General features: G+C 43.8%; 1 protein-coding gene across 1 annotated transcript in view; it reads right to left on the bottom strand.

The window, feature by feature from the left end:
* The window catches only part of MDFIC (MyoD family inhibitor domain containing), an 86031-nt gene extending 76834 nt beyond the window's left edge, over positions 1–9197 (bottom strand). The window contains exon 1 of the mRNA XM_081038330.1: positions 9030–9197. Within this exon, the coding sequence (XP_080894456.1) occupies positions 9030–9114 (85 nt within the window). The 5' untranslated portion in view covers positions 9115–9197. The remainder of the gene's footprint in view (positions 1–9029) is intronic.
* Between the last annotated feature and the right edge of the window lie 3959 nt (positions 9198–13156).

Raw genomic sequence — 13156 nt, 5'->3', positions numbered from 1 at the left:
CTGCCACCTCCTTCAGAGAACCTGTCACCGGCTCAACCACAAGTTGCCTTATTTTTAGTGCTCAACTATACATAATCCAAACCCAAAACACCTACAAACTGTGTATTCCTCAGCTGGAGCCACTAACAGTCCAACCCAGACAAGATCCAAGTTCTTTTTGCCACCCTGAGATTCTCCCTCAACTTGGATGTTCCATTTTGTACCCGTCAGCTGGCAACTGGCCACAAACTAATCTCTCATTTGGTTCTTGCGGTAATCTTGAATTGAAACTTAGACAATTTAATTTGGCACATATTTATATCTCATCCTCTCACCTAGTCAACATGCTCCTTGTGAACAAAACTACGTATTAAACATTTTTAATCTTCCCAAGACTTTGCACATGATAGGCACACAAAAAATATTTGTTGACAGGGTTTCCCCTTCAAACCAATGTTGATAATAAATTAAATGTGCTAGCATGAAAAAATATTTCAGACTTTATTCATGAAACTACTAAAAACTAAGGCACAAAAGCACATGTATCTGAATCATCTGACTTCAGATCATGTGGGTGTGCATATGAAAACAGAAGTGGACTGCAAGTAGAAACCACAAACGAAATTAATGTTAAACTAACTCTTCTCATAGTTCCTACTTAGTGAACCCTAAGCGATTAGAATTAGAATCTAGAAAATACAACTCAATTTCAAAACCTTAAGGTTAAAATCTTACCTCCTCCAGGGTATGTATGCTACTGTAAAAAAATGGGAAAAGTTTAAGTAACTTCAGTAAAGTGTTAATGGCAAGAGGGGGAGGAGGGGAATAAAGGCAAAGACAGAGACAGAGCAAAAAGGAAAGAAAGAGAGAGAGACAGAGAGAGAGAGAGAGGGAGGGGGAGAGGGAGAACCAAAACACTGCTGCATAAGCACACGACTGGTCAAGCTAGCAGGAGGGCCTGTAGCAGCGGCGTTCCCGTAATAAAAACTGAAAAATTTAATAAAGACTTGTAGAAAGAAAAACAAAAATTATGCCCCCTGCCTCTCTACAGTAGAACAATACAGCAACTCAGAAAGACAATTTGGTTGGTTTCTCTCTTTTTGCTGCTCTAATGAATTTTCCATTTGCAAATGGCATAACTTTCGATTGTGTCAATTTATGTTTCCATATTTTCCCCAAATCTTTTATTATTATAAAAATATGCTAGTAAAATAATTGCACACTGTTATTAGATCTTTCCATGAAATCATCTCAACAAGATCCAGGAAATAAGGTTCAAAGAAACAGGAAAGGCCCTCACACACCCAAAAATTCCCCAGCTTCCCGTCACCCTGTAAAGGTCACTCAATCATATATATTAAGTCCTTGTATGTGAACGGACCAAAAAGACCGAGGCACGATTTTTGCTGGCCAGAGACCACAGCCTGCCAGCTGCACTTCTGGCTTCCCTGGCTCCCCAGACAGCCTGAAACACCAGATTAGTTAGTACCAACACTCTCTTCCCACACACGCGAGATCCCCTTCCTTTGTCCCTCACTGCTTCCACCCTGCCAACCTCCAACCCTGTACTAATTCCAAAAATCCATTCTACCTTCTTCCATTCCCAAGCCCCCACATGCTCTCTGAGGAGAAAGGCACTAACCACGCTGACCCTGCATACCGAACACTTATGCCATTCATTCTTAGCTAAGCCCTCTGTGTTACTAAGCTGTCTTTGTGTTTGGTCCAAATGGAGTCCTTCTTGATTCCTTCATTCTTCCAAATCTTTTCCACGCATCTCAAATGTCTTGACTCATCCTAACTGCACCCTTTGCTTTCAGCAAATGTTACCATCTAGTTCGCTGAGAAGATCAAGGCCTTCAACATTCTTTTTCAGATCAAGTTTCTCTAGGCTATCACCATCCTTTCCTCCCATCGCCATCACAAAGGGGAACATTCCCACTGTCCTAAGACTAGTGTCTTCATGGCATTCCTTCCTAGAATTTCACTCTCAGTTACAAATGCCCACACACCACTCCCCACCCCATGCGCTTGCAGCTTCAATCTCTCTGTCCCGGGCTTTCTTTCCATTAATGTGTGCTGAGCATACTCAAAATCCGTATGTCAAAAAGAAGCCCTCTGTGCTTCTTTTTTCTCCCTTGTTTCTCCCTTAACAAATCATAACTCTTCTCATCTTCCATGACCACAAAACATCTAACGCGTCTGGACGCGTTTCCTGTATTCTTTTCCTTCTTCCCCCTAAAGCACAGCCATTCCCCAGTCTGGTCCTCAGTCCTCTCTCTCACTATCATGCTCACCCATGAGCTACCTGGTTGTGAACTCTCCACCTGTGAGATTAACCCTCACCACTCCAGTAGTTATCAATTCTCTTTTCCACTGGCCAACTGGCCACCATGGCTATGGCTAAGTTCCATGGAGCCAACATGATCAAAAGACTCAACAGCTCCTCCTATATTTCCATTCAGGATGAAAAGCAAACCTACGGATTACCTTAAATTTCTACCTTTCCATTATCCCCCATATTAAATATATTGCCCAACCATATCAATTCAAATCAATTTGGACACTGTAATTAATTTTCGGAGAATTAAAGATGAGTAGGTAAAAATCAATGCCTTCAAGGGGCTTTCACAGTTCAGTAGAGCTCTATCCTACTTTTGCTATTGTTCTTAAATCCCTTTTCTCAATTCCATTCATACTGGTTTTGCCCTAGGTCCTCATCTTTTGTCAGGTTATTGTAATATCCTCCTGGATAATCAATACTTTCACTCTTGTCCCTCCCTCCAAAATCATCCTTTTAATTACCACCAGATTTATTTTCCTAAAACCACCAATTTGATCCTACTCTTCTCCTTTTCAAGACCTTTTAAGAACTCACCACCGCGTGCCAAAAGGCTCTGCAGGCTCCTTAGCAAGAGCATGGGGCCATGCTCAGAATGACTTCAGCCTACCTTCACAGCTTTACCTCACTGCCTGCTCCTTCCTACAGCCCAGCCCACTTCTCAGTGCCTTGCTCAGCATTCGGCAGGAAGCCCCTCTCAACCTGCTTCCCACCATCCATCTCCACCGAGCTGAGGCCCGCGACCATGCGTCCTGGTCCAACTCAAATCCAATGTTTCCTTGAGGTTTTTCCAAACGCCCCAGCTTCAGATGGTGTATTTCTCCCATGTTCCCCACCCCATTTTCTCTCTGCCTCCCTTATACCACCTATTCCTCTATCTCGTATTATAGGTTTACGTCAATGCATGTGTTTCCCCCACAATCTTGTAACCCCCTCATTTCACTAATCAATCTGTCTCTCTCCATACTTGTCATATAGCATATATATATGTAAATATATATACATTTATAGACCATCTAAGTAAGGCAGAAATAAGCAATGGAAAAGGAAACAAAAAGGCTATGGTAGAAAGTAAAATAAGTACTAAAATTAAACCTATATACAAATGTCCTGAATTATAAACACACACATATGAATGCTTTCCCTATTCCCATCCTCTACCCCAAAACTGTTTCTTTTCATTGTTATTGGGTGCCCTGACTCACACTTGTTCTGGACAACCATCAAGCCCTCCATTTTCCCAATCATTTATTCCATAATATGTTTGGGACCTGTTTCAAGGGCAGCAGTGCTTCTGCCTAACTCAAGATTTCACCCCATCATCTACTTCCATAACATGCTAGCTGCCAGCTCAGTTCATAGCATGCTTCCCCTCAAACATTTTTTCCATGGGTCTCAGCTCTAACAGTTTAACTTCTCAAAAATGCTTTCTTAAATTTAAAGACATCTTCTTTAACCACTTCCTTCCTTCCTCCCACCTTCCCCTCTTGCTTTTTTCCCAGCTACATCCTTTTCTTACTCATTGGATTCCTTTTCTTAGCAAAGGGAAAATGACTATGCCTCGCTGCTAAGCTTTGCACTCTATAACTAAACTGATAAAATGAACAGAAATTCCTTTAGACATAAAAGGAAATTGGAAGGCTAGTTCTAAGGTGCTTGGAAATGCCCCCAGATCTTCTTCAATCTAGACAAGGTTCTATAGTTTTCTAGGTAAGCCTGTCTTGTCATAAGATCCTATGGTCAACAGGGCTTCAAAACAGTTTCTAGTCAATTTATTTTGGTTTGGGTTATTTATATTTGTTTCTATTATTTTATGTTTTCGATGACTTATCATTATAAACATATGAAACTTAATAAAATTCAATTCCAACAATTTTTTGAGGTTTATTAGGAAACTAAATTTAATTTATCACTCTGTTTCCATGAGAAAGGATATAATCCAGGTCCCAAAAATCAGATTTACAAATGACTACATCTCATGTGCAAATTAGGAACTTCTTTCCTTTTTATTCCCTAATACTGACATCCCCAAAGAGCAATGCAGGGTGGCAAGCCAGAATAGCTAGGGAGGTGAGAGAAAAAAGTATTAACATACCTATTCATATACTAATTCTTATCTCATCCTTTTTAATTTTTATTTATGTTTTTTTTTCTAACGTTCAAAATGTATTTTCACTCAGGACATATAGTTTTGCAAAGGAACTTTTGGGGATGAATCCTCAGGACTCATTTTTTAATTGGAGTATGTGATAAAAATGCTGGAGAGCACTAATAGAAAATATATGTACATGGATTGACAGGACTTCAAGTTTGGAACTTGGAAAGCAGACTTTTTAAAAGTGTTTTGAAGCTTTTCTACCAAAAAAAAAAAAAATTTAAATATATCAATGTCCCATCTTTCTGTAAATAAACGCCTCCACAACAATGATTCTAACCAGAGATAAAGAGACCTGTTGCCTATAAAAAACGCGGGTCCTGGAGTCTTACACCGGGAGGTTCTGAGCCCCATTGCCAGTGGCCTTGAGAGGTTAGGGTGGTCAGTATGTCAATACCACTGATACTGCAGGCCAGGTCACTGTTTGCTCTGTCCCGGACTGCTCCGGCCTGGGCATTGTGAGATGACCAGCATCATGTCTGGCCTCCACCTGCCAGATGCCAGCAGACCCCACCCCACCGTTACGACCACGAAACATGTCTCTACACTTTCGAAATGCCTCCTACAGGGCACAATCTTCCCCAGTGGAGAGCCAGACAGAACCGGTCTAAATATGGCACACTTTGAGTAATGCCATCCTTAATCAAAAAAATAAAATAAAGTGATAAAAGTAGAAGGATATGGGTATTATAAGCATACACTGTATACATTGAAATAAACAGGCTTCCCATAAAGGAAATCTGATTAGCCTCTATAAACTCCTGACAACTTAGCTAAGCTTCTAAATCAAAGCTCTTCTCCTGTAATTTCAACTTGAAGATTTTCTCCCTACCTTCTATTTTAAATTATTTTTAATTAACTTCACTGGCATTTTGCATTCTGCTATGAAAAGTCCGCCTAATAATCTCAGAGGACTCTCCCAAGAGAGAAGAGTGCATTAAATCACACATTATCACATTAAAGGATAGTCCAGCAGTCTTGGCAAATGCACTGGGGTGGGGGTGGGGTGGGAAAGGGAACAAACTCAAGTGCTTCACAGATTCCAGAGCCCATTATCTCCAATTCATAGTCTGTAGGGAAAATTGTATTGATTCTCTGCTTCAACTACATTTATCACAATGTCACATAATATGTTTTACAATTTGTGCTTTGCCCAGATTTCTGACTGTATATGAGACCTTGGGCAAGTCACTTAAATTTTCTGGACATCTTTTCCAAAGAGCAAGCCAGTTGAACTAAATTATTTCTAAAGATCCTCTGTTACAAATTGCAATTTTATGAATGAAGCACTTAATTAAAAGGCTCTTTTGACTATACGGATTGTAGTAACTATTTCACAAAAAAAGCAAATACCTACATTTTCAGTGTTGATAACACAATGAATTTTAAAATGCTTAATCCAAACAAGAAAAAAAATGACAATTAGATGAACCACGTTTACGAGATCCATTCTCTCCTAAAACAAAAATAAGTTTAGCTCAAATTGTCCTTCCCCTATGAGGATACTTACACAGGTACTTTGCATGAGTCTGCAAATCAAACCTATCTTTCAGAAGCCAGTCACAAATAGGGAAATCATTTTAAATTGCATGTTTAGCTTCTATTATTTTATAACAGATCACAAATCAGCTGCTTAGGGGCCTATAGATATGGTTGTTTGGCCTAAACAAAAATTATATGTAATTAGGTGCCAACTTTTAAAAAGGAAGAGATAATATAAAAATCCCTATTTCCAGTATCTTGTGAAATATTGGAAGATATTGACCCAAATGGCAGCAATGACCTGGCCCGAGTGCTCTAGTGACCCACGATCCCCACTGCTCTCCATCCTCTGACACCTATCCTGGTTCCCCTCACAGACTGGAGCATATGAGCTTATGTCCTTGCTCTGTAACAACTTTCAAAATTCACAGAAAAGATTTATAATGTTTTCAAAGCAATAGAATTTTGTTTGCAGAGTCACAGCCAAAGGGTAGATGTTTCAAAGAGACAGAGTTATGCTAGCAATAAGGAAAACCGAACTCCGAATGCCTGTAACATGCACCACATTTTACATGTAGTTTTCCAACTAATCCCTTAAAAGAATATGGAAAGGATTCTAGATTTGATGGGTGGTTCAGACTAGAGACCCCCTAAAATTACCTTCAACTTTAACATCCTATGGCTTTAACATTGTCAGCAGTAGAGAGCTCATCACAACACAGGTTATGTCATCTGTCTTTATGGATGTGTGTATATGTATGTACCGGGGGTGCCAAAAAGATGTGTATAAGTGGACACTTTGGTCAACGCTGCTCAAGCAGTAGTTCGCCGTAATCAAAAGTGTCTGGACGCTGATGGGAACCACTTTGAGCACCTCTTGTCATTGCAGAAGTCAAACATGACTTGTATTCATCTTTTGTTATTGGTATATATTGAGTATTACAATTTTAACAGTATTTTTCCTTTCTTAAAATTTGGCATCCTCTGTATATATGTGTAGATAGATGATAGATAGATAGATAGATAGATAGATAGATAGATGGATATTTAACTTTAATTGCAAGAAAGTCTTAATCTTATCTTTCCTCTTCATGAAAAGATATTTGTTAGCTTTCATAAAACCTTCCATTTTTCTCACGGATTTTAATATGTAAATTTTAATATTAAGTTTCAATTAACTAAGCAGCCACATCCTACCAGACCATTATTAAGCTATTCTTCAGAAAAGATGATAAAGAATCCAAGGAAAGAGGGAGGAGGATGACAGCACCTGAGGAAGGGCTTAAGAGTGCCCTGTTAGCAGAGCTTCTGCACCAGCGTGTGGACCAAGAAAACCAACCTAACCAAAGGACGCTACACCTCGAAGCTCTTTCCCTAGCCACTAGCTCCAACAATTGCTTTGCTTTCAGTCCATCTTAGGAAGTCTGCTAGTTTGAGATACAATACTTTAACACGATCTTGAGGATTTTCTTTTTAAAAAATCAAGTTTATATTCCATTTACAATTAAATTGATAACCTATTTAAAGGATGTTGGGAATCAATGTTAAACTAATTTTTAAAAAAGCAGTATGTAACTTCGCTGCTGAGGTTAAACCAATTTTCAGGTAAAATCTAACCTAAGAGTCCCCCCCCCCGACTGACGTGTGTTGTATGGCACCTCCGTTCTCCTTCAGGCCATCCTAGAGGCCTGCTCGAAACGTCAGGCCATGTGTAGCCAGGAACACGGCATCTGAACAGGTGCGTTCAGCATCCCTGCAAGGTCTTCCAGCTGGTTTTAAAAAACGTAGTATTAAAGCTGGACGCTGTAGACATCAAATCAACTATTTCCAAATCAATCGTGTTCGCAGTGTGTTGGAAGCTGACTTTTGACAGGCATTGTTTAACAACAGTGATTCACAGCTGAAGGGTGAACATCAACAACCCATCCCGGAGTCGATAATGACCACAGAGGACATGCCTGGGACAGGACAGTGACAGTGTCGGCAACAGAATGTGCAGCACATGGGTTGCTTCTGGGAAAACATGTTTATCTAATTCTCTGATTTTCAGATCTTCTCTATTTTCTGTTTAGAAAAAAGGGACTCACTGTTTAGAAACAAAAAACAAAGATAAACATAATTCACTTTTACAGCCCTGAATGCTAGAACATTTTGAGTTAGCCATGGATGTTTCATGCTTTCACCGTGAGTTTCACATGAACTTCTTGTCCACGTTTTGCTGCCTTTAATAAAGAGATTATGAAGAACCCCACTACATTACTGTTAAGGGGGGGATAAAAGCTATCAGATATGCTTAAAAGCAAGAGTATAAAGTAGGTTTTTGAGCTCTGGGATGTTAGTTAGTTCCTATGAGTATCAGAACTCTGTGACAGGAGTGAGGCCCGATCTCAGTCACCAATGAAAGCCTGATGGTACCTTCCAGAGAGGAAAGACAGTTGACCGGTGTACGCAGGATTGTTATAGAAGTTTTGCAGAAACGGGACTATTTTATTTTTTAGTCTATATACGTTTACACTTTGAAAGAACACAAAGGAGCTAACTCATTCTTAGAAAGTGTTTCTTTAAAGGAATATTTACTTCAAAAGAGAACACTTATTGAAAACGTTTGTAAGAGCCATTCCAAAGCAACTGGGCACAGAAGCCTGGATTCTAATGCGAACTGCAGAGGAGCACGAGAAGCCAGAGGAGGAAGGATGCGCTCCCGGGCCCGATGAAGCCCTGAGGACTGGAGCCCCTCCGGGAGAGGTGCTGCAGAACCCACCCATCCGCGTCCTAGGACCCCCCGGGCGCTGGCTTCCAGAAGCCAGCCTGTCATCCTGTCTCTGCGCGGCCAAAGGAAGGGGGAGTGGAGGCCGGCGGACCCGCCCTCCCGTCCCGGGCGTGAATAGGCCGGGAATCCCGGCCAACTGGCTGGAGTAACACCAACTGTGCAAGAAGTTCCCGACTACGAGGTCGGAACCCGTCCTGCCCACACCGCGACCCACGCAGACACCTCCCGACCGGCGTGTGTGGGAGCACGTCTCAAAACGCAGCGACGACAAAGAAGCTTGCAACTTGCAAGCGCGCACTCACCCTGGGCCGGGGCGCCCGGGCGCCCGTCCCCCGCCTCGGGCCCGCGCTGGGGCCCGGGGGCCAGCGCTCCGCCCGCGCCGGACATGGGCCGCTCCTCCGCCTGCGCCGAGCCGGCCGCCCCGCGGGGCTGCCGCCGGGGGCTGTTAGGTGCTGGGCGCTGGGAACCGGCCGCCTCTGGAGGGAGAAGCGCGCTTAGGGAAGAGCACACCCTGCGGGCATCCCCGCCCCCAGCTCCCCTCCCCCAAGCCCCACCCCTGCCAAGTTCGGCTCCAAAGCGGGGGGACAGCAGCGGGGTCCCGGGGAGTCGCCGCGCGGACTGAGGGGGCGGGGACTGGATCCAGGAGCCGGCACAGGGCGCGGGCCAAACCCCCGCCGCCCCCCGGCCCGGGGGCCGCCACCTACCTCGGCATGCCCCCCGCTCGCTCGGAGCCCCCGCCTCCTCCTCTTCCGCCCCGGAAAGTTAGCGCGACTCGGGCGGACGCGGCCTCGCGCCCCGGGGGCCCGATGGCGGCGGCCGCCCCTGCGCGCCGTCCCCGCCCCCCGCCGGCTCGGCCAGACCCCGCGGTGGCGGCTCCCGCCCGCCCCGTGCTCCCGCCCCCGCTTCCAGCCCGCAGGCCCGGCCGCTTCCCCGCCTGGCGGGACCTTTCCCCTCTGCCGCGCACTCCCCTCCACCCTACGCTCCTGACACACGTTTCTCTCCGCAGCTCCTTTTCATCACATCCGGATCGGGGAGGCCTCGAACTCTGGGCCCGGGCCCGAAGCTGGGGGCGGGACCGGCTGGCTGCACGCTCCCTGCTCCCCCCGGTCTGGGCCAGGAGGCGAAGCCACAGCGCGGAGAGGGGTTCCTCCCCCGGCTGCTGGGAAGGCACTAAAAGCGCTGCTCCCTGACTGCCCCAGGGTCCCCCACCCAGAATCACCCCATCCCCTCTCTCCCAACTCCTTACTCTTCCCGAGCCAGCCCCAGAACAACCCAAATTCTGGCAATGCCTTGAGGGAAGTAGAAACCTTCAGGGTGGACAATGCTAAACGAAAAAATACAAAAATCTCAAACTTTCTTAGTGGAATAGTGTGCTTTTGTAACTCTGACCCCCAGCTGAGTGTTTAACACTCTGACTCTGAAATTCCTTTTATTCATAAGGTTTTTTAGTTATTTGTTTATTTTTGGTCAAACAGGTTTGTGGATCAGGTAAAACCAGTTGCGTTGCATGAATGAACTCAGGCACCCAGGCAGGCAAGTCTGAGGGCCCTGAAGAGCCTCTGGCCCAAGGCCCAGGCAGGCTGACAGGACCCTTCACTGCTGTGCGGCCAGATAAACGCCTGTGTAGCAGATCAACTCTCCATTTGGAAAGGGGTGTTCTGATTGTAGCTCAATCTGCTGAGCCAATAACAAGTATAAAGTAATATGCAGATAAAAAAAGCACTTAAACAATATACTCAGATAACTTTTGCTCTTTATTTGAGTGAAATGCAGAATTCATTTGTAGAAAGCTAGAACAAATTCATTCTTTGAATCTCTAGGACAAAAAAGGAATCACAGTAATGTTATCAAAATTGAAGAAAATGTACATTGGATACGTCTTCTTTCTAGGTACATCATTAATAAAATCCCAGGGATTCCATTTCTTCAAAATCCAATTGCAGTGGATTCCAATTGACTGAGAAGATCCATTTCTTAGCTTTAAAGAGTCAGTGCAACCAAACTTACTTTCAGTTAAACCTGAAAAACACTGCCTTTATAGTTTCTGCCCACAGTTACTCAGACTGTATTCCCAAAAGACAATGGCATTTGCTCAATGACCTATGACTAACATATTTTTTTTTAATTTAGGGATTTCAGAAGTGGTGTGTGTAAAAATGCCATAACTGTCTAGAAAACATATCTAGGGCCCTGGACTGTTTAGATTCTGTATGATGGAGTCAGATCAGTTTAGTGACAGCACTGCCACTAAAAAACAAACATTTAGAAAGTATTCAGTCTACTGCAGCACAATCTACAACCAAAGCAGTGGGACAGAGAGCAGATGCTCTGGAAGATTCGGTTTTATCCCTTTCTTATATATTTCCTTGCCTCATTTTTGGTTGTTGTTGTTTTGTTTGTTTGTTTTTTGCTGTTGGGGATGGAAAAATTAATTTTCCTCCTACCTTTCTAAGTTCTTGCTGGAGTAATAATCAAACTAACATGAGACAGATTGAGAAAATGGCCCAATTTATTACATATGACATATGGGGGTTTCATAAGAATACAAGGCCAGAGGATACATGGGACACTTGAGGCTTAGATGCCCCTTGGAGCTGAAGAGAAGGGGGGATTGTAGTTTGGAACTTCAAAGGCAGGAAGGCAATTCACAAGAAGATGGAAAAGCAAATGTTTCGTAAATAAATGTTTGCTGGGCCAGCTTTCATAATGGGTCCCAGAGGGGACTTTGATTAAATTGGTCCTGCTAGGTTCCTCCCAACAGTCACACCTAGTTTATATTGAACTACAGTTATCTGTGATGATAGCTCCCTGCCTGGAGCACTTCTGCTATCTAAATCCTTTTAGGCAGTAAAGGGGGGCGGATCAAATGTTCTTTCTGAGTCTTTTCTTTCTTAAAAACAGCCAGCTTAAAATAATCCATATCTCAAGAAAGTCACGGTCAGAGATAAATATTTTGGAGTGGCAAACTCTGCTTCCCCCAAAGTTGCAGTCCTTGAATATCAGTAAGTTACAGCACTCTTCAAGAAAGTTATAATCAGTAATAAACACTTGTAAATTTAAATTCACACAGTAGTTAATGTGGCACACAGGGTAGGGAATTCAATAAATACTCCTTGAATTAAATGTAAACATCTTACCCTTTAATGGGGACAAAATAAAATTCAAATAAAACTATAAGGAAAAAATGAGAGGCCGTGGGGTAGAATTGCCAAGATGGTCCAGTGCTGTATCTTGCTCAGTTGTGTGAGTTTGGGTGAGTTAGTCACCCTCTCTATTCTCCGGTGGTCTCATTAGGTAAGAATGAGAAGAGCAACTCTTCACATGGTCCCACAAAGACTAAATAATTCTCTTATGTCATTTGGAAGAATGTCTGATTTCAGGAAAGGTGCCCAAAAATGTTGAGGATTCTTATTTTGCGGCAGAAGCATTCTGCTGGGTAATGTTGAGCACAGCATGACTGTACCACAAGCGCCCATCCAATACCAGGTCACTGGGCCATGCCCTGCCCACAGATTATCTCAATGAGTTCTTATATCAGCCCTCTTAGTTGTGCACCAGGATTACTCCTCTAGGATTTGTCCTCAGGTCTGTGTGCCTTCTCTTTAGGTAAACACAGGTGTCCCCTCCGGGGTGGGGGGGAGAGTGGGGTGGCCAGGTATCCACCAGCCCGGTATCTGATACACCAGGAGGTAAGTGTGAGCTCCCAAGTGTTTCAAGCTGCCCCTTGCTGGACTTGTTTAGTCCATCTGACTCATCACTTAGCTTCACTCCTATGAGCACTTTAGGGCCCTCACCATCTCATTGTTTTAGTCAACAAATATATATGCAGGTGAGAGCCCTGTCATGGGCGTGGGGGGTGCAGCAGTGGAGGTGATAAAGTGCCCATGTCCCGCATGGAGCTCACAGTCTAGAAGAAAAGCTGGCGCAACCACTTAGCACAGTCACTGAGCCAGCCAGGAGGGGAGTTCTGGGTTGCTGCGTAATACCTAGAGAGATGCAGTCTCATCTAGGAATCAGGGAAACCTCTCCAGAAGTTATGTCTCCACGGAGACCAGAAGGTGAAAGTGAAAAGAGGAGAAAAGACTGTCCCAGGCAGAGTAGCAATGTGGGTGGAGGCCCAGAATTTTGAGAGCAGCCTAGCATCTTTGAAGAATTGAAAGCAGTTCAACATAAGAGGCTAACCAAATTGGAGGAGGGGGAACAGAGGGTAGGTAATGGGTGGGTGAAGCGGAAGAGAAGAGCAGAACAGGGTCTTTTTATCTTCTTTGAACAAGGAAGATATATTATCCAAGTTTCTATTTATAAAAGTCACTCTGGTATAATGTGTAAATGACTTGGGGGCATGAGATTGGAGCTAGGGAATCCAATTAGGAGGCAAGGAATGATGCTGGCAGAGGGAATGGAGCCAAACAGACAGGGGTAAAGGATG

Source organism: Rhinolophus hipposideros (assembly GCF_964194185.1).
Source record: "Rhinolophus hipposideros genome assembly, chromosome: 25".
Classification (NCBI taxonomy): Eukaryota; Metazoa; Chordata; class Mammalia; order Chiroptera; family Rhinolophidae; genus Rhinolophus; species Rhinolophus hipposideros.
The sequence above is the reverse complement of the archived record's forward strand: the minus strand, read 5'-3'. Positions and strand labels throughout refer to the sequence as shown.